Source organism: Drechmeria coniospora, chromosome 02 (assembly GCF_001625195.1).
Source record: "Drechmeria coniospora strain ARSEF 6962 chromosome 02, whole genome shotgun sequence".
In the NCBI taxonomy this organism is placed as follows: Eukaryota; Fungi; Ascomycota; class Sordariomycetes; order Hypocreales; family Ophiocordycipitaceae; genus Drechmeria; species Drechmeria coniospora.
In genome coordinates, this window is record NC_054390.1 from 7,648,074 (window position 1) to 7,669,969 (window position 21,896).

The window sequence follows — 21,896 nt, forward strand, 5'->3', positions numbered from 1 at the left end:
TTCGATTTTCTCACTTCAGTTCACATCGGCATTGCGATTGAGGCCCGGACCCCAGCGTACTACTTGTACTTAGGTACTAGGAATACAAATGCAGAGAACCTCGGGTACATAAGTAAGTACCTGCTTGCTGGTATTCCTCCGTACAGCATCTGCATATTGTACATGTACATGTAAGTAAGTAGGTGTAAGCAGGTACTTGTACTCCGTACTCCGTTCAGTACTCCGTAATCGTACGTGTAAGTACTGCGCACCTGTTAAGTACATTGTAGGGAGCACGTACTGTACAAGTACTCCGTACTCGCCCTTGTTCGTACCATGTTTGCCAAGACAGTGGCGAGGTCCGCCGTTTACAGGCACATGCCTGTAAGTATTGTACTCGTCACATGTCCGTACTTACTTTCAACGTAGATCGTCGACGCGCACTCAAGAACTTGTTACTGCGACGAGCACACCAGAGGTGCATTAACTTGCCTATCGTCGTAGCACATATACGCTGCATAGAAAGCGGCGACCTTCGTGATTGTCGAACGAGAAGCAACCAACAATCTCATGATGCTACACCTTGCGCGTGTTCGTCGACGTACACCTACTGTTGGATAGTACCTGTACTCCATACAGTACCAGTCGGTTTGCGTGCTGGTACCTACTAACCTAGGAACTAATTGAGGGTGAAAGTGTACTGTAAGTACCTACTTGATAGGATTACGAAGTTGGTACTCCGTAATTCATGTACTGTACGGAGTACATGTCTGGAGTGTGTTAAACTTACTTCCGTGGAACCCTTAGTACCTTACAAGTGGGTAAGTAGGTACCTACTACTGTGCTCTTTGTACAGTACGGAGTACTTACGGAGTACGGATTACGGAGCACATCTATCTAAGTTCTGTACTTACATAAGCAAGTACACTTACGAAAAGGACCTGCCCCGCTACGCTACGACCCTGGAGGGGGGACAGTCGATGGCTTAGTGGGTACTATATCGGCAAATGGTGGGGTCCACCACCGGTTGCCTCCAACACTCAAGCAGGGCAAGGGCAGGTCGGCAGTGCAGTTCAGTTCAACCTTCTTCCATCATCCCTCCTCCTACATGGGAACACCTGCACATCACGCCTCCCCCCCCCTACCCCTACTTCGCCGACCGGGTGGACGGATCGACCTCGATCAAGTGCTCATTGTTCCATCTCGGTGCGGAACGCCGCCGCCGTCGAGGAGAAACGAGCCACCCAGCCACCCAGGGCAATCCATGACCTAAATAGCCTCGCCATCCCTGTTCCTCTTCCTTTTGCCGACTTTTTTCCTAATCCATCCTTCCCTCCATCCATGACGTCTTGCTCATTGTCCCTCTCGCTCCCTGCGATATGACGATACGACGAGCATGCCGCCGACCAAACTCCGAGGCGGCCATCCCCCATGGCGCCCCTTCTGCGTCACCGTCCTCCTCCTGTCTCTACTGACGGCCTATTCCTTCCTCAAGGCGACCTACCGCCGCCGTCTCCTCGACGCTCGCACCGACACCCCGACCCCCCCCAGCAGCGTCTCCCTCTTCGCCCGCACCCTCGTCGACCGCGAGTGCAGCGATGTCCACCTGGTCGACGACCAGTGCGCCTTCGTCAAGCGGTACTGCTCCGAGGACGACGCCGGCCTGCTTCCCTATCTTGAGTTCTACTACTGCACCCTTGCCAATGCCAAAGCTGTCGCCTTTGTACTGCTCGTCGCCTGGCTTGGCCTGCTCTTCACCACCATCGGCATCGCCGCGAGCGACTTCTTCAGCGTCAACCTGAGCACCATCGCCGCCATCCTCGGCCTCAGCGAGAGCCTCGCCGGCGTCACCTTCCTCGCCTTCGGCAACGGCTCGCCCGATGTCTTCAGCACCTTTGCCGCCATGAGCTCCAACAGCGCCAGCATGGCCGTCGGAGAGCTCATCGGTGCCGCCTGCTTCATCACCGGCGTCGTCGCCGGCTCCATGGCCCTCGTCCGCGAGTTCAGGGTCGACCGGAAGACGTACGCGCGCGACATCTGCTTCTTCATCGTCGCCGTCTGCTTCACCATGTCCTTCCTGGCCGACGGCCAGCTCCGCTTCTGGGAGTGCTGGGCCATGATCGGCTACTACATACTCTACGTCGTCGCCGTCGTCGGCTGGCACTGGTACTCGACGAGGCGCAGGCGACGCATCCGCCGCGAGGGCGAGGCACGCAGCCACTTCTACGCCCCCGCGGGCCAGTCCGGCGATGAGCTGGCCGGAGAGCCCTACCGGGACGAACCCGACGAGTCCGGCTACGACCCGTCGCATCGCCCCTCGCAGCCCACCTCGCCCGGCCGTGAAGCTTCCGTCTTCGAGCGAGGCCCACGAATCGAAATCCAGGACGACGCCGGCGCCGTGACGGAGGAGGAAGCCGAGAACGCCGACGAGGACCACGAGCGGATGTTGGCTGCCGAGGTCACTAGGAGCATGCGCGTCCTGCGCACCGGCGCGAAGCGACACAACAACATGAACCCAATCCGACCCAGTCTGGTCGGCGCCCTCGAGTTTCGATCGGCCCTCGCCCAGCTGCAGCGGGAGAGCAACCTCCAGCTGTCTTCGATACCGGGCCGAAGCTATTCGGACCATCACATCGTCAGCCGGAGGGCTCGCAGGGGAACCGTAGCCACCCTTCCCGAGCCCTACCACGACATCATCGGCACGCCCTCGACGCCGGCCGCGACGGCGAGGACCCGGAGAGACCGAGCGTTGTCGTCGGGGGACAGGCCGACGTCGGCTGTCATTCCCGAATTGCTGCAGGACGCTTCCGGTTCCGACGCATCGCCGGTGCCCACCGAAGGCATACGAAGCGGCCAGAGGACGCCGGTACCCTCGTACGCCATGGGAGGGAGTCTCGCGCCACCTCCCTCCGGTCCGACGGGCATCTCGCCGGCGCTCGTCGACGACGCGTCGGCCAACGGGGCCCCCGATCAAGCTTCGCCGGCTACGCTGCACCGGCTGCAGATCCCTGGCAGCCAGAGCTGCCACAGCGCCATCTCCTCCCCCAACTCGTCGCTATATCCTTACACGGACTCGCCCATGGTCATGACACCTCACGTGCATTCCGAGCAGGCAGAGTTTCTGCTTCCGCCGCCGGCTCTCCCGCGCAGGGATGCCCACTTCCCCGACGTCCAGTCGCCGGTGCAAACTTCTCGGCCGATACGATGGTGGCCGCATTCCATACTGCCCCCTCCCCAAGTGCTGTTGGGAACTTTGTTTCCGACGCTGCAGGGCTGGCGGGAAAAGAGCTACCTCGACAAGTTCCTCAGCACGATATCCGTCCCAAGCATATTTCTCCTCGTCGTAACCCTGCCTGTGGTGGAACCGGAGGCTAGCGACGACGATTCGGATGCGTCGTCGACGGGGCGAACGATTGTCGACCGCATCGGGAACGGGCAACCGGCCCCGACCATCTCCTTCGAGCGAGGAGAGGAGGAGCCGGAGAGCGAGTGGGAGCGGTACCGCAAGCACTCGGTCAGTCATGCGAGCCGTCATTCGGAGTCGAATGGCTTGGGCGGACTGCTCTGCGAAGCGCGCGAGGAACCAGTGGCGGAACCGGCGGCGACGGCGACGGCTGGACAACAGCAGGTGCTCGCCAAGCCTGCGTCGGACGTGCCGTCGGTGAGCAACGCCAATGACGAGACGGCATCCTGGAACCGGTGGCTCGTCTGCCTGCAGCTCTTCACCGGCCCCTTGTTTGCCGTCTTCATCCTCTGGGCCAACTTTGTCGAAGACTGGGACAACCCGGCCAAGGAGCTGCTGCTCATGACGCTCTACACCCTCCTCGGCTCGCTCGTGCTGCTAGCCATCCTGCTCCTCACGACGTCGGAGAGCGCACGGCCGAGGTTCCATTACCTGCTCTGCTTCCTCGGCTTCATCATCAGCATTGCGTGGATATCGACCATCGCGGGCGAAGTTGTCGGCGTCCTCAAGGCCTTTGGAGTCATCATAGGCATCTCGGAGGCCCTACTTGGCCTCACCGTCTTCGCCGCCGGCAACAGCATCGGGGACTTGGTGGCCGACATAACCGTTGCTCGACTGGGCTACCCTGTGATGGCTCTGTACGTTGGCTCGCTCGCCCGCCTGCCCCGTCGAGACCGGTCCGCAAACATGGCTAACGTTTTTTGTCTCTTCTAGATCGGCTTGCTTCGGAGGACCGATGCTCAACATTCTCCTCGGCATCGGCATCGGCGGTGTTATGATGATGATACAGAGGGCGAACCACAAGCACAAGAAGCACCCGGATCGACCGGTCCGGTACGGGCCGTACAAGGTGCAGGTGGGTGGGACTCTGATGATATCGAGCATCACGCTGCTCATCATGCTCGTCCTGCTCTTGATCATCGTGCCGATGAATAAATGGATCCTGAGCCGCAAGATCGGCTGGGGGCTGATCGCCCTGTGGACGTTGAGCACAATCGTCAACGTCATCGTGGAGGCTACGGGCATATGGGGGGAGGCCTAGATGGCGGCCGAGCCAGCGGGCGCAAGGTAGGACGCGTCGAAGTAGGCGAGTCCCGGAGCACAGCCTGGCCGCGCTTTCTTCGCGACGGAAGATGGAACCTTTTGATGGATTGTATTTGCCTTGCACCATCGTCTTCTCTGACGATTTCCTCCATCCTCCATGCGTTTGCATCGAGGACAACGCATTCGTCGCTCGCAGTGCCTGTTGTTTCAAGGAATCATTTCCTCCTTGACGAGCGAGCAGACAAATGCAGTTTCTCTATGCAGTGCAGTAGATACTTATCGGTACAAGAATTCCAAAATACCCTTCAGCATGCACATGTACTTTTGGCAATTCAAGTCGCCGTATACCACTTCTGCACAGCTTATCCGTAACCTGGAACTCTTTCTTTCCTTGGAGTTGTGCGTGTGATCCCTCCAAATCTTTGTAGTAGCTCAGTTGATGGATATGGAGTATTACAACAAGACTCCGTACTTGCTTAAAGTATTTGTATATTATTACTGAGTACGGAGTATAACGTGCTCGTACTCCAACAGATGTTACCGTCTTGTTGGTGTACAACCTGCATCTACTTACTTCATGTATATGCGTGTACTTATGCAAGTACAGTCAGTGTACTTGTTCATCACTCACATCAACAATAGTGCGTTAACCCATGAACTTTGTACCAGGTACCTACCCCTCCTTCGGAGCGTTGATGATAGCCCCTCACAGCTTAAGTACCCCACCTCACATTGAAACTATCCACACAAGCTGGTGCTGGTTCGACATACGACGACAAGCTAGTAGTAGCTCGTCTGCCATCATCGCAACTTGTCCATTGCTTCATTCGACCTCGTCGTCCCAAAGCCGAAAGTCTTCCCCTCATCATCGCTCGACAGTCATGGCGTCGTCCAAACAGGCAAACTACCCACCCCTTGAGGATCGTCCGTTGAAGGACACCATCTGCCTCTTCGACGTTGACGAGACCCTCACGCCTGCTCGAAGGGTGCGAGTCTCTCTTCCTTCTCCCCACTCTCCTTCTCCTGTTTTCCAAGTCTTCGAGATCGATGGCAAGGAAAAGAGCTTCGTCGGCTAACTTCTGCCGCCTTCGTCTGCCCCCTTAGGCCGCCTCACCCGAAATGCTCTCCCTGCTCGCCGCCCTCCGCCAGAAATGCACCGTCGGATACGTCGGTGGCTCCGATCTGTCCAAGCAAGAGGAGCAGCTCGGACAAGCGGCCGGCGTGCCCGTCACCCAGCTCTTCGACTACTGCTTCTCGGAAAACGGCCTGACGGCCTTCAAGCTTGGCCAACCGCTGCCGTCCAACAGCTTCATCAAGTGGATCGGTGAGGACAAGTACAAGGAGCTCGTCCGCTTTTGCCTGCACTACATCGCCGACATCGACGTCCCCGTAAAGCGTGGCACATTTGTTGAGTTCCGAAACGGCATGATCAACGTGAGCCCCATCGGCAGAAACGCAAGCGTCCAGGAGAGAAACGACTTCGCCGCCTTTGACAAGGACGCCAAGGTCCGCGAGAAGTTCGTCGCTGCGCTGCGAGAACGCTTCCCTGACATCGGCCTGACGTGCGTTCAACATCTCTCACATTTCTCTCCCAGATGACATACCCCCATCCAGTTCACTTGTTCCACTCTGCTACTGAGATCCCCATGTGCTGACCCGGCCACCCACCATGATGCAGCTACTCCATCGGTGGCCAGATTTCCTTCGACGTCTTTCCCACCGGTTGGGACAAGACCTACTGCCTCCGCCACCTCGAGAGCGAGTCCAAGAAGCCTGGCGGTATCCAGTACAAGACGATACACTTTTTCGGTGACAAGACCTCGCCTGGCGGCAACGACTACGAAATCTACACCCACCCCGACACCATCGGCCACGCCGTTGACGGACCGGAGGACACCATCCGCATACTCAAAGAGCTGTTTCAATTGTAGCAAGCCACCCTCGTCGATAGTCATCTGCGCCTAAACACTTGAGCATCGCTTTGGTGGTGGGAGGGAATCCGGCGACGCGGAACAGAAACTACAGCGCAATGGATGGAAATGCACGTCTTGACCACGGTGGACGCCGCTCTTCGTGAAGTCATCAGTAATATTTGCAGTGTATTTACATCATAACGAAATCAAGCTTAGGTCGTCATGCGTCGGCAAGATTTCCGAACGACAGCAACCTGGGCAGCCACTCGGTGCGTCCATTATCCAATCAACCTCCACTATGCAGTTGATCCCCTGGTTCCGTTCCAACTCGGTTTCTCTACGCCTCCGTGCTGCGCCGTCGCTCATCCTTCACCTTCCGTACTCCAGATGTGGTATCACCACTGGTCCGTACTTTGTCGTCGCCTGAAACGCGCCGTCTCCCTGGACCACAAAATCCACGGCGATGCTCAACTTGGTCAGGTCATTCTGCTGCTGTTGCTGCTGCTGCTGCTGGCTGCTGCCGCCCAGTTTTGGGCTGAAGGGTCCTGCTTGCTTCGCCGCCTCCTGGTCAAAGGCGACCAGGGAAACGTAGTTCCTCCTCCCCATCAGCTTCTTCATCTCACGTGTGGCTCCGCTAGCGTCGTTGTGGAAAATCTCCATCATGTCCTCCTTGGTGTCTGACACCTCGTGCGTCGACCTCTGGCCATTTTGAGGCACGTATAGCGTCTTCTGGTTATGCAGCATCTTGAGAACATAGCCGCCCTGAGGAGCTCCCACGATGGGGGACGAAATGATCTGGTACATGGTCTTGTGGTCGCCGGGATGTGTAGGATCATGAACGAGGCCAGCGCCGGAAGCATTGACATCTGCGAAGCGTCGTCGTTAGCAGAGCACCGCCAGTCAAGCCTATGTCTCCTTCAAACATACCTCCGGATAGGAAAGTCATGCGAATACCCTTTTGTTGGGCAATCCCTTGCAGGGTCCGGATGAAATACGTCCGCTCCAAGTCTTTCGTTTCATGTGTCCACATGTCCTTGAGCACTTCTTGGATGTCGAGCTCACCAAACTGATTCAGGACGTTGCCCATCAGACCCGTCTTTCCCACGGCCTTCTTCACCTGCGAGAAGCCCTGGGCGACGACTTCCTTGCCGCCGACGACACCGGCGACCGAGCTGGTTACCTTTCCGAGGATGTTGTACGTAGTGTTGACCGCCTTTTTGCCGGCCGCTACCGTGTTCGCCAAGCTCTCGACCGTGTCCAGTCTTGGATATATCAACGGAACCGAGACCATCCAGATGACGTGCTGAACACTCGGTGGCAGCGTCGCAATCTTGGGGAAAATGCCCTGGTACGTTGGTCCAGCCAAAACTCGAACCTGAGACCTCTCCGAGCGGCAATCCGCTCCGGCGACCACCAGAGCAGGTCCCAGATGCTTGACGAAGTGCCAGCCCGTGCCGGTGATGGTGAACAGATCGTGGTCCGTGCTAACATTTCGCATCAGCTCCGCCGTCGTATGATGCTGAAACAGCAGATACATGTCTGTCGCGATGCGGCCAATGTTTTGGAACATGGGCGACGTTTGCATGTACGCCGGGTAGGATCCGTATCCGTCGAATCTGAGCAAGCGTTCGATGTTAATTCAAACAGTAGCGAAATCACGAGCCGGGCTCCGTTTAAGATGCGTCATTACTCACATGTCGTGGTCGTTCATCTGCAAGACGTGGGGGATCTGAGCAAAGGCCTCCCGTATAAACGGCTGGTCAAAGTGGCTCGTGTAGAAGTGAAAGTAGGCGTGCCCAACATCCTCCTCGTGACGAGCAGTCCACTGCACACCCTTCTTGTTATCCCTGCCGCTCATGGCCAGCCACTGCTTCAGCAGCGGGACTTCCTTCCACAGCCGGTCTCCGTAGATCTGATCGCCCAGGCCGAGCTGCACGTGGAAGCCACCGCATTCTACATTCCTCTGCAGGACATCTTTCCACATGAACCCGACACCGCCGAGCCTGGCCCTGTCATTCTGGGATGTGCCGGTGGCGAAGTCGTTGCCGGAGTGGGCAATGAACCGCCAGCCCATCTCGTTTCGACCAGCAACAACGAACTCATAGCGCGTACAGCCCAAGTGGGAGGTGACTGCGTACGTCCATCTCTCAGTGCCTCCATCGCCCATTTGAAGATGGACTTCGTATTTGTAAAAAGACCAACGCTGGTGCGTGTGAATGATGCGAGCCTGCAGCTGCCGTGGATTCGGAGATAGGTCGACGGATTTGTGGATATGTATCGTGGGAGGCTGGGGCGCATCCGTCACGACCAGGATGCTCCCATGCCATAGTCCCTTCTCGACGTCCATGTTAGCATAGCGAAGATACGGACCAAAGTACACGCCATTCGTCGGCTGAACGCGGTACATCTCGACGCCAGAGCTCGGTGGCGGCCCAGAGAAGCCGGCGGCGGTTGGTGTCTGTGAAGTAGAAGCGCTCATGATACTTTCGGCATACCCTGGTGTGTGAGGGGTCATCATTGGCGACGCTAGCGGCTGATTCCCGAACATGGGGGAAACCAAGGGATTTCCGTACGTGTTCGTCGTCGTGGGAGACAGCGGTGCTGCCTGTTCATGCTGAATGGGGTTGGGGCCCTTGGGGAACTCCCACTGTGTGGCCTGGGAGGCCAGGTGAATGTAATAGTACTGACCCGAGTTCGGATCTAAATGAGCCATCCAGCCTTCTGGCAAGGGGGGCGGAGACAGGGGACTGGGTGCCACGGGGGCAGGAGTCGACGCCGTCAGCTGCGACGATGAAGTATCTTGCTCGGGCCGAGGGTCGTTAGCGAATGCGGGGTGACCTGGATGTTGAAGCGCAGGCGAAGCAAGCGCTGCGGCGGCTGTTGCTGTTGCGGCTGCCGTCGTCGCCGTTGGTTTCTGCGGCGGCGGCGAGGCGCTGGATGCGGGTGAAGGCACCGCAGCAGGCCTCGCTGCTTGCTGTTGTGGCCGTTGCTTCTCGTTCGAATTGGAAGTCCGTCGTCCGCCAGGGTTTACGCTCGAGTACGCCGGGGGCGGCGTTTTGGTGCTCATCCTCTGAAAGTCCTGCTCCAAGACGCCGAGCTGAACGGTGGGGTTTCCCGACGAATGGGTAGGTTGCTGCTCATGTGGCTGGGGTGAATTGACAGCTGGTCGCGAATCGGTACTCGAGACCGGATTTGACCCCTGATATACCGTCGGGGGGCCTGCTGGGGCCTGGCCCGGGGACTCTGTGGGTGTCCATGGCCGGTGAGAGGGAGGTTGGGCCTGAGGCGGCATGTTGCCGTAATGCGCCGTCCTCTGCGCCGCGGCAGCACTTTGAGCTTGATGGGCCTGCAGGCTGTCAAGGGTAGCAGCGCCCGCGATGCCCGAGGCTGCATAGCGGGCCTCGATGCTTCCGCCAGGAACAACGGCTGGTCGGTCTATCGGGGTCTCCGGTGGCGGAGGCGATCCGCGGCTTGCCCTCGTTGTTGAAATGGAAGCTGTCGAAGCGAAGCGACTCACGCCCTGGTCGCTCGTCGCTGGGGCGTGATTTTGGTTGGCAATCATCGTTCCGGGATGCAACTGGGGCGCATACGCATTGCTAGAGGCGGCAGAGCTGGTCGCGGTGCCGTCGCCCGGAGGAGGATAGTACGGCTTCGTTGAATAGGTTGGCTTGTTCGTGTTGCAAGCGACGGGACGACTTTGCTCCCCCAGAGGCCTTGCGAATAGGCCATGATCCGCATCTGGACTCGAAGGTGAATGAATGACTTTGGGCGAGGCACCTCGTCTCTCGGCGAGCCCGGGCTTCTTCTCCCCCGCGGACTGGCAGGTATCTATCGGGGAAGTGACGCTGGAATAGGCAGAGCCGTAGGGCCTTGGAGGGGTCGGTCTACGTACGTCGTCGTCTGGGAAGGGAAGCGGAGCAGCAGAGCTTGAGGCTCCTGGTGGCAGAGGGAATGACGGCTTTCTTTGGCAGGATGACCAAACGGTATCGACGGCAGGCTTCGGCTCAGGCCCGGGAGGCTTGAAGATCCGTAGCGGTTCGACTACCGGACTATCGTCGTAGCTGTCTGGCGCAGACTTGCCGAAGAACATCTCCTCATCGCGCACGCCGCGGCTGGCTTCCATCGTCCCTTGCTCGCACAGGGGCCAACTGGGGACGGTAAGTTAAGACCGCGTCGAGGCGGGGGCAGTGGGCACTGGTGGCTCTGATGGAAAAGTCGAGGCCAATGTCAGGGCCGCCGGGCGGCGAGGGCGGCGACACGGCCGGTAGGGCTATGATATGGTCGCCCCTGTGGCAGACGAGTTGGCGGACGGGCAGATGTCTGTACGACGGACAGGCTGTTCGATGCCCTATCACGAGCTTGGAGTTTGCGTCTGGTTGGGTCCTGGTCCTGGGCGGGGTTCGTTCTTTGTTGTCTCAAACGGGACGGGACGATGGATCGCAGAACAGGCCGCTCAGTGGGTGTCATGAAAAGCAGGCGTCCGGAACAGGCGTTGAGAGCAGAATATTACCACGACGATGGAGAAGACGAAGGAGCAGAAAGAGGAGCAGGAGGAGACGAGCAGTGATGACGACGGAGGAAAGTACTCCGTAGATGGAGGGAGTACTTGTATGTACTTGTAGATGCAATATTCAGGGGATACTTTGATAGGCAAGTACTCCGTAACCCATACAATGGCAAGTACTTACAGTACATGAATTGCCTTGCCAACCTTGGTACTGCTACTACTAGTAGTACAAGTAAATACAGCAAGTACTAACTGTACGGAGTACTTGTACTCTACTTGTAAGTATTAGTGCCCAATGCATCTGTGGACGAATTACTGCGTCCTTGCGGAGAACAGAGGAGCAAGAGCAAGGAAAGTCGGTACTTTGCAGTCTGTGCCCAGCTGGAATTCCATCGATGCCACCAAACATGGCGGGGCAGAGCAGGGGTCCAGGGGACTCGGCGGCAAGCAATTGGCAGGCGATGGATAACAGGCGGCGAAGGCCCAAAAGTTCTGCGTGTTGTGGTCGTCGGCCTTGGGCTGCTAACAAAGTAGAGGTGCCCACTGGCCTCTCACTGGCTTCCGTACTAGGTGCAGGGGCACCGTATCTCAGGTACCCCAGGGGTTGAGCTGTGTTGATTGGTGGACGGGCCCGATGACTGGGTCAACGCCAAGATTAGCTCTGCGACCCAGCTGCCGTGATTTCTAGACTCAGCCTCGTATTTCTTGTTATTGACCATATTTACTGTACAACTACGGAGCACAGCTACGCTCTTTTCACTCCCACGCACTTAATTAAGTAGTAAGTAGGTGTTCTGTACCTGGTACAGAGTAAGTGCATGCAACTACTTACAGTACTAATAAGTGTACGGAATATCCTCCGTACACCTAGTTGTACACCTACGTGTGTGTACTGTACGTGTACGAGTGGCTGTATGTACAAGTACTTCGTACGGCTTCGCAATCGCCGAAGATGCGGCCATGGCGTTGGAAGCCATAGTTGCTTACGCCATTTCGCACAGGAAGCGTGAATGTACGCCGTGCCTTCAATCTGATTTGAAGCACTCTGGATACTAGGTACTTGTGAATGTTGTGACAAACGAGTGTGCCATAAGTGTACGAGAGAATTCAGTGTATTGCACTTGCGCATGTGTTATGTTTGGCATCGAGCGGGGTGGTCTGTATGCACAGCCACAACCTGCTCCTGAGTCGCAAGTCGCTGGACTCGATTACATGCACTACTGTAGTTGTACTGTAGGTACTGACTAAGTACGTATAAAACAAATGTACACCCTACAGTACTTACCAACCACTGTAGACTTACAGTACTCGTATTTCCAAGTACAGTTACCAGTATACTTAAGTACGGGTACCAACGCACTTACTGTACACGTAAGTACAGTACGGAGTACGGAGTACAGAGTCCTTGCATGCTCCGTCCTACCAGCCCTTTCCCTTGGAAGACCGACAGTGCAAATCTGGCTCCGCCAGCAAGAAGGTAAATGCGAAAGGATAATTAACACGTAATCTCTCGTCGATACGGCAAGATCCAGGGGGAATTTAACTGTGCTGAATACCTCTCATGCACAAGCATGTCCTACATATATTCTCATTATCGTGGCCATGTCTTGAAGACATCTGCAGATGCATGTTGTCGGCTCGAGAAAAGATTGAGCGCTACGGAGTAGTGCACCACTTCATGGTGATGCCAGTATTATAATGCTTGTAGTGTACGATGAACAATTGCACAGTAAGTACTCCGTACGGAGTATACCTACTTAATACTTACTTAGGTATTAGTATGCAAATGCACTTGTCAGTACGGAGTAGGGGAAGTTCTTACTATGCGGAGTACGGAGTACTGTATTTACTGTACTAAGTACACCTACAGTGCTGCACAGTACTTGTAGAGCACACCTGCAAATGAGACGGCAGTGGCGAATCGTGCCCTCCACAGGAGCCACTCAACGCGTCTGACGCGTCGCTGGACCTTCCAGCGCTGGGTGAATGAAGTACGGCAGGTACCTCCCACAATGTCTGAGAAACTTTGTTCATGCCAACATCACCACCATGACACCCCTATCGAAACCTCCGGAGAAGAAGCAGAAGTCTTTGACCTCATTCTTTTCCCCAAAATCGATCAATGGGCAACGCCCCCTTCCCCAGAAACAGAGTCAACCCTCACCAACCAATGAGCCGCCAAGCAGGAAACGACCACTTCGTGAGGGTGCTGACAGTGCCAACGGAGCGTCGGAGCCATCAGTGAAGAGAGTCAGAACTGATGGCGATCATAATGAGGTGGAGAAAAGCACCTCATATTCCCCGACGTCAGAGGACGTCGTGAAGGACGGCAATGACGCCAACACCGTTGACTCGTCCCCTGCGGAACGCTACCGGTACCAGCCATCAATTTCCACGATCGCCACCGGAGCTGCGGTGGTCGAGCATGACCCGGCAACCATTCGGCGAAACAATGAGCTCCATGAGAAGTTCGTCAAGAAGCTGGGCTATCCGGATGCCATGTCCAAGCGGCCTGCCACTCTGCGAGATGACCCAACCCATGGCGACGGCGATGAAGAAGGTGATTTTGACGCCGATGCCGATGAGGAAGAACTTCGCGCCCCAACAAAGGCCAAGAAGAAGGGTGCCAAAGCAGGCAAGTTGACGCCCATGGAGGTGCAGTTTCTCGACATCAAACACAAACACATGGACACCGTCCTCATCGTTGAGGTTGGCTACAAGTTTCGATTCTTCGGCGAGGACGCACGCATAGCGGCCAAGGAATTGAGCATCGTCTGCATACCAGGAAAGATGCGGTACGACGAGCGTACGTCCCCCAACCCGCGAGCGCTCCCTTGCGAGCCCATCACAGGCCGCACAAAAGCTGACTGAATCGTAGACCCATCCGAGGCTCACCTCGATCGCTTTGCTTCCGCCAGCATTCCTGTTCACAGGCTAGCTGTTCACGCCAAACGACTCGTCGCTGCAGGACACAAGGTTGGCGTTGTTCGCCAGATCGAGACCGCGGCGCTGAAGAAGGCGGGCGACAACCGAAATACGCCTTTCGTCCGCAAGCTTACCAACCTCTATACCAAAGGCACCTTCATTGACGAGAACGGAGAGTTGGATCAGCAGTCGGACGGAGCACCCTCGGGCGGTTATCTTCTTTGCATTACCGAATCGAAATCCAAAAGCTCGGGAACCGACGAAAAAGTCCATGTCGGTATTCTGGCCGTCCAGCCTGCAACGGGCGACATTATTTTCGACAGTTTTGAGGATGGCTTCATGCGAAGCGAGATCGAGACAAGACTTCTGCACATTTCCCCATGCGAGTTCCTCATCGTGGGCGACTTGACGAAGGGCACCGACAAGCTGGTCAAGCACCTCTCTGGCACCAGCAGCAACATCTTCGGCGACCGGAGTCGCATCGAACGGGTGGCCAAGAGCCAGACTATGGCTGCCGAAGCGTACTCGCACGTTACCAAATTCTACGCCGACAAAGTAAAAGACCCTTCGCAGAGTGCCCTGCTTGACAAGGTTCTGCAGCTGCCGGAGCTGGTCACCATCTGCCTCTCCGCCATGGTCAGCCACCTCGAGGAGTACGGCCTGGAACACATCTTTGACTTGACCAAGTACTTCCAGAGCTTCAAGACACAGTCACACATGCTTATCAACGGAACCACGCTCGAGAGCCTCGAGGTCTATCGGAACTCTACCGATCATTCTGCAAAGGGCAGTCTATTTTGGGCTGTTAACAAGACACTGACACGATTTGGCCAGCGCCTTCTTCGGAAATGGGTGGGCCGTCCCTTGCTAGATCGAGCCCATCTAGAGGAGAGACTCGCATCCGTGCAGGAACTTTTAGACAAGCAATCCACAGCCCCCGTGGATGAGTTGGGGCACTTACTCTCTAGCATCAAAACCGACCTCGAGCGCAGCCTCATCCGAATCTACTACGGCAAGTGCACGAGGCCAGAGCTCCTCTCCGTACTCCAAACTCTGCAAAAGATAGCCCTTCACTACTCCAGGGTCAAATCGTCCTCGGATCTGCCGTTCAACTCTCCTCCCCTTGTCGCTGCCATCAAAGCCCTGCCGCAGTTGCTCGATCCAGTCGTCTCATATCTCGACCGCATCAATCCCCAGTCGGCGCGAAAAGATGACAAGTATGGATTTTTTCGTGACCAGCACCAGACAGAAGATATGCAAGACCACCAGCTCGGCATCGCCCATGTTGAGCATGAGTTGGACGCCCACCGTTCACACGCCGCCGAGAAGATCAGGAAGTCGACGGTTGAGTACGTCACTGTGTCTGGCATCGAGTATCTTATTGAGGTCCCAAATACCGAGGTCAAGCATGTCCCTGCTTCCTGGAGCAAGATTTCCGGCACAAAGAAGCTTTCTAGATTTCACACCCCAGAAGTCATCCGTCTCATCTCGGAGCGCGACCAGCACCGCGAAGCCCTCGCTGCGGCATGCGACAAAGCCTTCCAGGACCTTCTTGCCGAAATTTCTGTCGATTACCAGCCGCTTCGCGACGCTGTGTCGTCACTCGCAACTCTCGATTGTCTACTCTCGCTCTCCAAGGTCGCCTCTCAGCCTGGCTACTCCAAACCGACGTTTCTGCCTTCGTCTTCAGAGCCCACTGTTTCAATTTCCCAAGGGCGACACCCAATCGCCGAACAGATGATTGAGACGAGCTACATACCCTTCACAACCACCCTCGCGCACCCCTCGCCGCTTGCTCACCTCATCACGGGACCGAACATGGGTGGCAAATCATCCTTTGTTCGCGCCTTCGCCCTCATCGTTCTGCTCGCCCAAATCGGCTCCTTCGTTCCCGCCGACGCAGTGTCCCTAACCTTATGCGACGCCATCTATACACGCACCGGCGCCCACGACAACCTGTTCGCTGGCGAGTCGACCTTCATGGTCGAAGTCTCTGAAACCGCAGACATCCTTCGCTCTGCGACCCCCCGCAGCCTCGTGATTTTAGACGAACTCGGCCGCGGTACGAGTACCCACGACGGTGCTGCAATTGCGCAGGCTGTCCTTCAGCACGTCGTTACCGAGACACGTTGCCTCACCCTCTTTATTACGCACTATCAGAACCTGGCTCTCGTCGTTGACGGCATCAATGGGGTGACAAATGTGCATATGAAATTTAATGCGGACAAAGGTGCCGATGGCGAGGAGAAGGTAACTTTCCTGTACGAAGTAGGCGAAGGTGTCGCCCACCGATCGTACGGACTAAATGTTGCCCGCCTTGCACACATTCCTAAAAAGGTCATTGACGTGGCGGCCGGCAAGTCGAGGGATATGGAGATGGATATGAAACTGCGTCGACTGAAAGGGGCGTGTCATGCCCTGAACGACGTACTATCGGAAGGGGAACCAGGTCAGCTGCAACAACTCATCGCGTCCATTGAGCAAATGTAACAAATCAGTCCGCTGGACGCCTCATATTGTTCATGCATACGAAGAGCGGATGTGCTATTTAGTCGAGTATAGCGTGCTTAATAGACAATAGCATCCTCTTGATCTAATTCATGTGCTCTCTTGGCCCCTTCATCAACAATCATGCCGAAGTGAAATTCCACCGCCCACCATTCATGAGTCTTCGAATCGTCCTCGGCCGACATGGCCAATCCCGAAGAGAAGCATGGAACCGTCACTTCCGACGCATTAGTTCCACCAAAGACCTGTCACTTCACACTCCCTCCTCAGACAAACAGGGGGTCGCCTGAATGCCCTTCACTTCATATGAATTGATATCATGCACGGACTGACTTCCCATGAAGTAGATGATGCCGCGCCTTCTCACAGCCCTAGCTACGCACATGCTTGTGTGCATCGCTCTCCCATCCTCATCACTCGTCTTGGCCCAACCTCGATCCGTAGTATTGATCACTGCAGGAAGTTAGCCTTCGATAGATAAAGTTGGTAAAATTACGCACAAATAAAAGCGACTGTTTCCGTTTGTGCCAGAACCTTCCTCTCCGTATGGTGCTTCCGTACACCCAAGTGATTTGCTGCCATGCTGTTCCAAGGTATGAGAGACTCCATGCGCTGCGGAATCAGCTCTTACACGGGTATTGGGAAATGACCAAAGTCGCTTTGCCAGAATTTAAAAGTTTTTACCGAACGGCTAAGCCTGTGTGCCATTCCGTCGCGTCGCAAAGTGGTGAGAGTGGATTGCCTCACATGTCCAGTTCCTCGTCGTTGAGGTCTTCGTGTAGCACAACGCCGCGGTCTTGTGCCTGAGAATTCCACATGCCAAAGTTTGACTGCTTGCCGGTAGGACTTTCGCCCTCGATTCCGTCGCAAATTTGGGATTCCATTTTGACGTTTGCCATGGAGGGCTGCTGGTCCGGGTCATATGGAGCCGTGTGGCCGTGTTCTCGACCACGGTTGTTGATGGGCGTGAACCCAAGAGAAGATAGGGACTGGCCAGCAGCAGGCTGGGTGTATGGTGGAAGAAAGAGGCGATCTTGGGAAAACAGAGGATTCGACTCAGACATCACGAGGAAATGATTGTTGCTTGGGTTGGAGAGATGGTCCACGGCGGAGCAGGTAGAATAGTCCTCGTGCTTTTGCTGCTGCAGGTGGCTCGTAGGGTTTACGCGAAATCCATCATGGGTGATGGGGTTGAAGAGACCGTTCGAGTTGAATGAAAGTCTGGCGGGGTTTTCGTACATCGAGGCGTCATTGAGCCCGTACGTCGCCTCCCCTTGGGGGAGGGAACCTTGAGCCCGTTCAGCAAATCTATGCATCCACCTCTCATGCTATACGTGGCAGATGCTTACCCAAAGCCATGTGGTTACTGTGCCCAAGATACATGTGGGTCTGCGTTCGTCCGCGATGCGATTCTCGCAGCGGCAGAAGTCGACCGGAGACGTCTCGCGATGAAGGGGTCGGCGACATCAAGTTCGAGTGTGAAATTGAGTTAAGCGTATGGAGACCGAGTCGTTCGCGAGATTCAAATCTTATATGAGAATTAGCGTCCGGAGGTATCCGATTTTGACGGACATGACCAGGCATACTTGTGATCCCGGTGCGTGGGTGTGAATGAACGATCTTCATAGAGCCCTGTGGATGTCAGAAATAGATCCAGCAGGGGAGAGAATGGCATACTTTGGCCTCCATCGTCGTCACGAAATACGTCGTGGCTATGTCTGAAGGCCCCGAGCGACGGCGTCAGATCAGAGCTCGTATCTCGGTCGTGATCTGCTTTGATTTGAGACATGTTTCCATTGGCAAGGTCGTTCCGGCCCGAACGACGTGTCGCAGCCCTAGGCACGTTGCCCGATATCTCGGTAAGGGGTGCAGGCTTTTTGCGCTTCGGCTTCGTCACTTTCTTGGGTGTCTTCCCAGTGTTAGAGTTATACCACGCGGCAGCAGTTGGTCACGACTGACCGCTTCCTGACCAGGGATAGGAGAAGAGCTATCGTAAACACCCTTGACTCTTTCGACTTCAAAGTCCGAGGTCATGACAACCTGCGTGGGCTCGATGCCTTCAGACGTTCTCTGCATCTTTTCAATGACCGAGTTGGGCTTGCGCTGATTTCGAGTTCGCTTCATGTCCTCGTTGGCGAGATCCATCTTGCCCATTCCGGGCCAGACTTGGCCTTTGAGAGAGAGCATGTCATTGCATTGGAGGTAGTCGTCTTGGTTCTCTGTCTCGTTGTCAGAGGGCGTGAAGAAGTTGGTGAACAAGGGGAAGTTTTGGGCAAAATCCTCATGCTCGGCTTTGGCGGAATTGAACGTGGCCAAGCGCTTCGCCTTCCTCTTCGCCTAGTCACCTGCGTTAGAAGGCCAACTTCGAACAGCCGATGGAGGCTGTGGCGAACCTTGAAGACCGGTGCCGGAGTCGCGCCCCGCACGCGCTTGCTCCTAGCCGCTTCCTTCAGCTGCTTGGCCCTCATTCTCTCGACCAAAAGACTCTCGATCGCATTCGCCTTGTACCAGCGCTCGTATTCCTGCAAAGCGGCGGAAGCGCGGCCATCCTGGTGGGATTTGAGCCTCGTCTGCGTCTCATGATGCAAATGGCCTTTGGAAGCGATGTGTGTCAGCAGGTGCGAGACATCGGAGAAGCTTGGTCTTTCGGGGCAGACGGAGCATTGCAGTGGGATCTGCTTGCTTGCCGTGCTGGACGTGCTGCCCCTAGCTGAGGCAAGCGATGCCATATCTGGACGATAAAAGTTAGCCATCTTTGCCATCATCAACGCGGGGCATGCCTTCGTGGTTGCCGCTGCGGGGGTGAACTGACGGCCAAAAGTCGACCCTGTCAACGAAGCGTCGGCCCAACCGTCATGGGCGGCCAGGGGGCAGGAAAGGGGTAGCACGGAGAAAGGCGGAGCATAGGGTGCTGTTGGTATTGGGGGGAGCCAGGGAAGCAAAGAAGCAATTGGTGTTGAAAAGAGCAACTCATCTATCAGCAAGCCAGGAGGAGGAAGAGGGGACGACCACGCGGAAGGGCAGCGGCAAAGGTAAGAGACGAGATGGAAGCTGAACCTACTCCGGAGAGAATGGCTTCACAAGGCTCGCTTCCACGGAGACCGTCGATGCGGAGAATGCAGGCACGATCCGTGGGGATGCTCACATCAAGGTGCCTGCGGTCGTCGTAGGGGACGAGATGGAGCGGAACGTCGTTGCGTCACGGGATCGTGAGCTCAACCTGGCGTGCCGAGGCTTCGTCGGTGGGCAAGAACCACAGCCAACTCGCACAGGTACCAAGCTGGTTATCGATTCTCCAATGAAGAAAGCGGTCCCCCGAAGGGAGACAGGAGTGTAGATTGTGGACGAAGGAGGAGTGGAAGGAGAGGGACGAGGAGAGGAGGGTACAAGGTACGGGAACGAGAGGGGTAGAGAAGGCGGAACGTGGTCGAGCTTGAGGTTTTGAGCACCAGGCAGATCCTCTGCTCCTTCTCCCCCTCCCTTCCTTCCTTGCTGGCTCCTCAGAGAGCCCCCGGATCTTGCGCTCCACTCGTCGTGAATAAGCGGTCAGTCCATGATTGTTAGCAAAACCATGTGGAAAATTTTGAGTGCCGCTTCCGGGATGCATCATCTCGGCCAGGGAACTGAACGCAACGTTGGAAAACTTGATTCATGACCGCCAAGCTGAACTGGTGGCAAGAGCAGGGTCAGGGTTGAATTGAGCTACCTATGCTGCATCTTGCGCTGCATCTTTTTCACAGAGCGTCAACGGCACATCATCTCGCGAAGCATAAACAGCATGATGCCACTCTGATTGATTCCCAGACGGCTGCGTCCTGGGACAGATTCTTGATGGCTTTCATCCTAACCTCCTCGGACCGACGACGTCTCAAGGACGTGCACACCCGAGCACCCCCCAAGCAGCCTCGGGCGCATCAAGATTGGACTTCCAGCCTGAGGATGGGTGAAATTCAATACGGGGACGGCTTGAGGTTGATGAAGCGATTGGCTTTGATGTGCTTTATATCATAATGGCAACCGGTCGCGTACGACGACGCTGATCAATGTTAGCAAGGTGCGTCGACGAATGCCACACGGAACTTGGATTTGATAGAACTACCTCCATCTCCAGCCACCAGACGACATGCTCGTTGTACTGAAAGCATGCCTGCCGTATTTCTTGCTCTCTGCACAAGAAACGCCGCCGCCCGCCGCCCAGCGCCAGAAGGCAGTCTTGCCGCCGATAAGGCGGCTCCAATGAAGAACCCAACGATTCTTCCACTAGACTGGCAGTCCTTCTCCTCTCGACTCGTAAGATGATGTTCAGGGTGGCGTGGGTGGGTTGGGAGCAAAGCGCCCAGGAAGAGATGCCTCGCATAGGTCCTGCAGGATTTGCCCTCAATCACGTTGAGCTATCGCAGCACCACCGGCGCCGACTAGCCGTTCAATGGTTCGTTTTGGCATGCAGTATACGGGATCAACCGACTCCAAGCCAGGGTAGCCGAGCAGGCTGAGTCCTGCAAGACCGAAGCACGTATGCCAAACGTCCACCATGTCGCCAGGTCTGTCGGATATGCCACCCAATTCGGCATCTTGACTTTGGAGAATGAACTGCACGAGAGCGTCACGGTCGATCCAGTGCGTCCGGCGGATGATGGCGAGACTGCTCAGCACCCACCAGCTGTAACACACATCTTCGGTCTTCTCTGGCCGGCCGTTGAGGCCGCCTCCCGGAGTTTGCCTCTCGCTCAACCACCTGCCAAGCTTTTCCTCGTTGACAAGGTCCAGCCGTCCAGCAATGCTCAACGCCGCCAGGCAGGTGAAGATTTGGCCCGAGTGCGACTCGGCACCCGGGCGCACGCCGTAGCCCCCATCGAAGTTGGCGCACGACGCTATATAAGAAGCCGCCTTGTTCACGTCGACAAGGGACAAGAGGCCAAGGAGCGATAAGGCGTTCAGTGCACCGTAGAGAAAGCGCGTGTCATCCTCGCCCCATTCGTCGCCGTAAAAGGTTCCCGATTCCCGGTCCTGCAGGTCTGCAATGACTGAGTTTGGGGTTAGTGAGATGCCGACATGAGGTAAATATTAGGTGGGAAGCTCACATTTGCCGACGGTGGCTTTGCCGGAGCCTCGGCTTTCGAGTTCGTCGAAAGCATTCACCATGGCAAGAATCTGCACGGCACTTACTGTGGATAGCATATGGGCGTCGTGACCTGGAGCAGCTCCAAACCCCCCATTTTCATGCTGGCATGAGAGCACAAAGTCGATGGTTTCTTGGCGCGGGAGGGCCTCTGGTCGTCCCAATAGATGGAGCGATGTCAAGCCCCAATACACACCGTTGAGACGTAAATGCTCCGTCAACCAGTAGTCCAGCTCATCCCGTCGCGTGTCTAAGCTTTGGATGTATCTGACATGGGCTTCTGTGGCGAGCTTGCGCTCTCCAGGTGACTTTTCGGTTTGAGCCATGTTGTCAGATCGTGAAGGTGGGTTCGATAGGTACTCACCCCGTGAGGAAACCGTTCTGGTAAGAGGAAGGATGCACAGCGAGTGTACTTACTGTAGGTCAGGCTTGTGCCGT

The 21,896-nt window shown here is 56.1% G+C and overlaps 6 protein-coding genes across 6 annotated transcripts; 3 read left to right on the forward strand and 3 right to left on the reverse strand.

The window, feature by feature from the left end:
• Nucleotides 1-1,375: 1,375 nt before the first annotated feature.
• Nucleotides 1,376-4,484, forward strand: DCS_05218 (uncharacterized protein; the record flags this gene model as incomplete). The annotated part of the gene is made up of 2 exons (XM_040802524.1): nt 1,376-4,080; nt 4,157-4,484. The coding sequence occupies 2 exons, from the start codon at nt 1,376-1,378 to the stop codon at nt 4,482-4,484; spliced, it is 3,033 nt and encodes a 1,010-aa protein (XP_040657557.1).
• An 883-nt stretch (nt 4,485-5,367) lies between these two features.
• Nucleotides 5,368-6,417, forward strand: DCS_05219 (phosphomannomutase; the record flags this gene model as incomplete). Its single annotated transcript, XM_040802525.1, has 3 exons — nt 5,368-5,472; nt 5,591-6,048; nt 6,165-6,417. The coding sequence occupies 3 exons, from the start codon at nt 5,368-5,370 to the stop codon at nt 6,415-6,417; spliced, it is 816 nt and encodes a 271-aa protein (XP_040657558.1).
• Nucleotides 6,418-6,768: 351 nt separating this feature from the next.
• On the reverse strand, nt 6,769-10,522 carry DCS_05220 (Fso1-like protein; the record flags this gene model as incomplete). Its single annotated transcript, XM_040802526.1, has 3 exons — nt 6,769-7,265; nt 7,327-8,015; nt 8,094-10,522. 3 exons carry the CDS (start codon nt 10,520-10,522, stop codon nt 6,769-6,771), a joined length of 3,615 nt encoding a protein of 1,204 aa, XP_040657559.1.
• A 2,370-nt stretch (nt 10,523-12,892) lies between these two features.
• Nucleotides 12,893-16,321, forward strand: DCS_05221 (uncharacterized protein; the record flags this gene model as incomplete). The annotated part of the gene is made up of 2 exons (XM_040802527.1): nt 12,893-13,712; nt 13,785-16,321. 2 exons carry the CDS (start codon nt 12,893-12,895, stop codon nt 16,319-16,321), a joined length of 3,357 nt encoding a protein of 1,118 aa, XP_040657560.1.
• A 761-nt stretch (nt 16,322-17,082) lies between these two features.
• Nucleotides 17,083-19,092, reverse strand: DCS_05222 (uncharacterized protein; the record flags this gene model as incomplete). The annotated part of the gene is made up of 6 exons (XM_040802528.1): nt 17,083-17,627; nt 17,689-17,867; nt 17,926-17,971; nt 18,017-18,248; nt 18,299-18,676; nt 18,733-19,092. The coding sequence occupies 6 exons, from the start codon at nt 19,090-19,092 to the stop codon at nt 17,083-17,085; spliced, it is 1,740 nt and encodes a 579-aa protein (XP_040657561.1).
• Nucleotides 19,093-20,716: 1,624 nt separating this feature from the next.
• Nucleotides 20,717-21,784, reverse strand: DCS_05223 (geranylgeranyltransferase beta subunit; the record flags this gene model as incomplete). The annotated part of the gene is made up of 2 exons (XM_040802529.1): nt 20,717-21,363; nt 21,421-21,784. The coding sequence occupies 2 exons, from the start codon at nt 21,782-21,784 to the stop codon at nt 20,717-20,719; spliced, it is 1,011 nt and encodes a 336-aa protein (XP_040657562.1).
• Nucleotides 21,785-21,896: the final 112 nt, after the last annotated feature.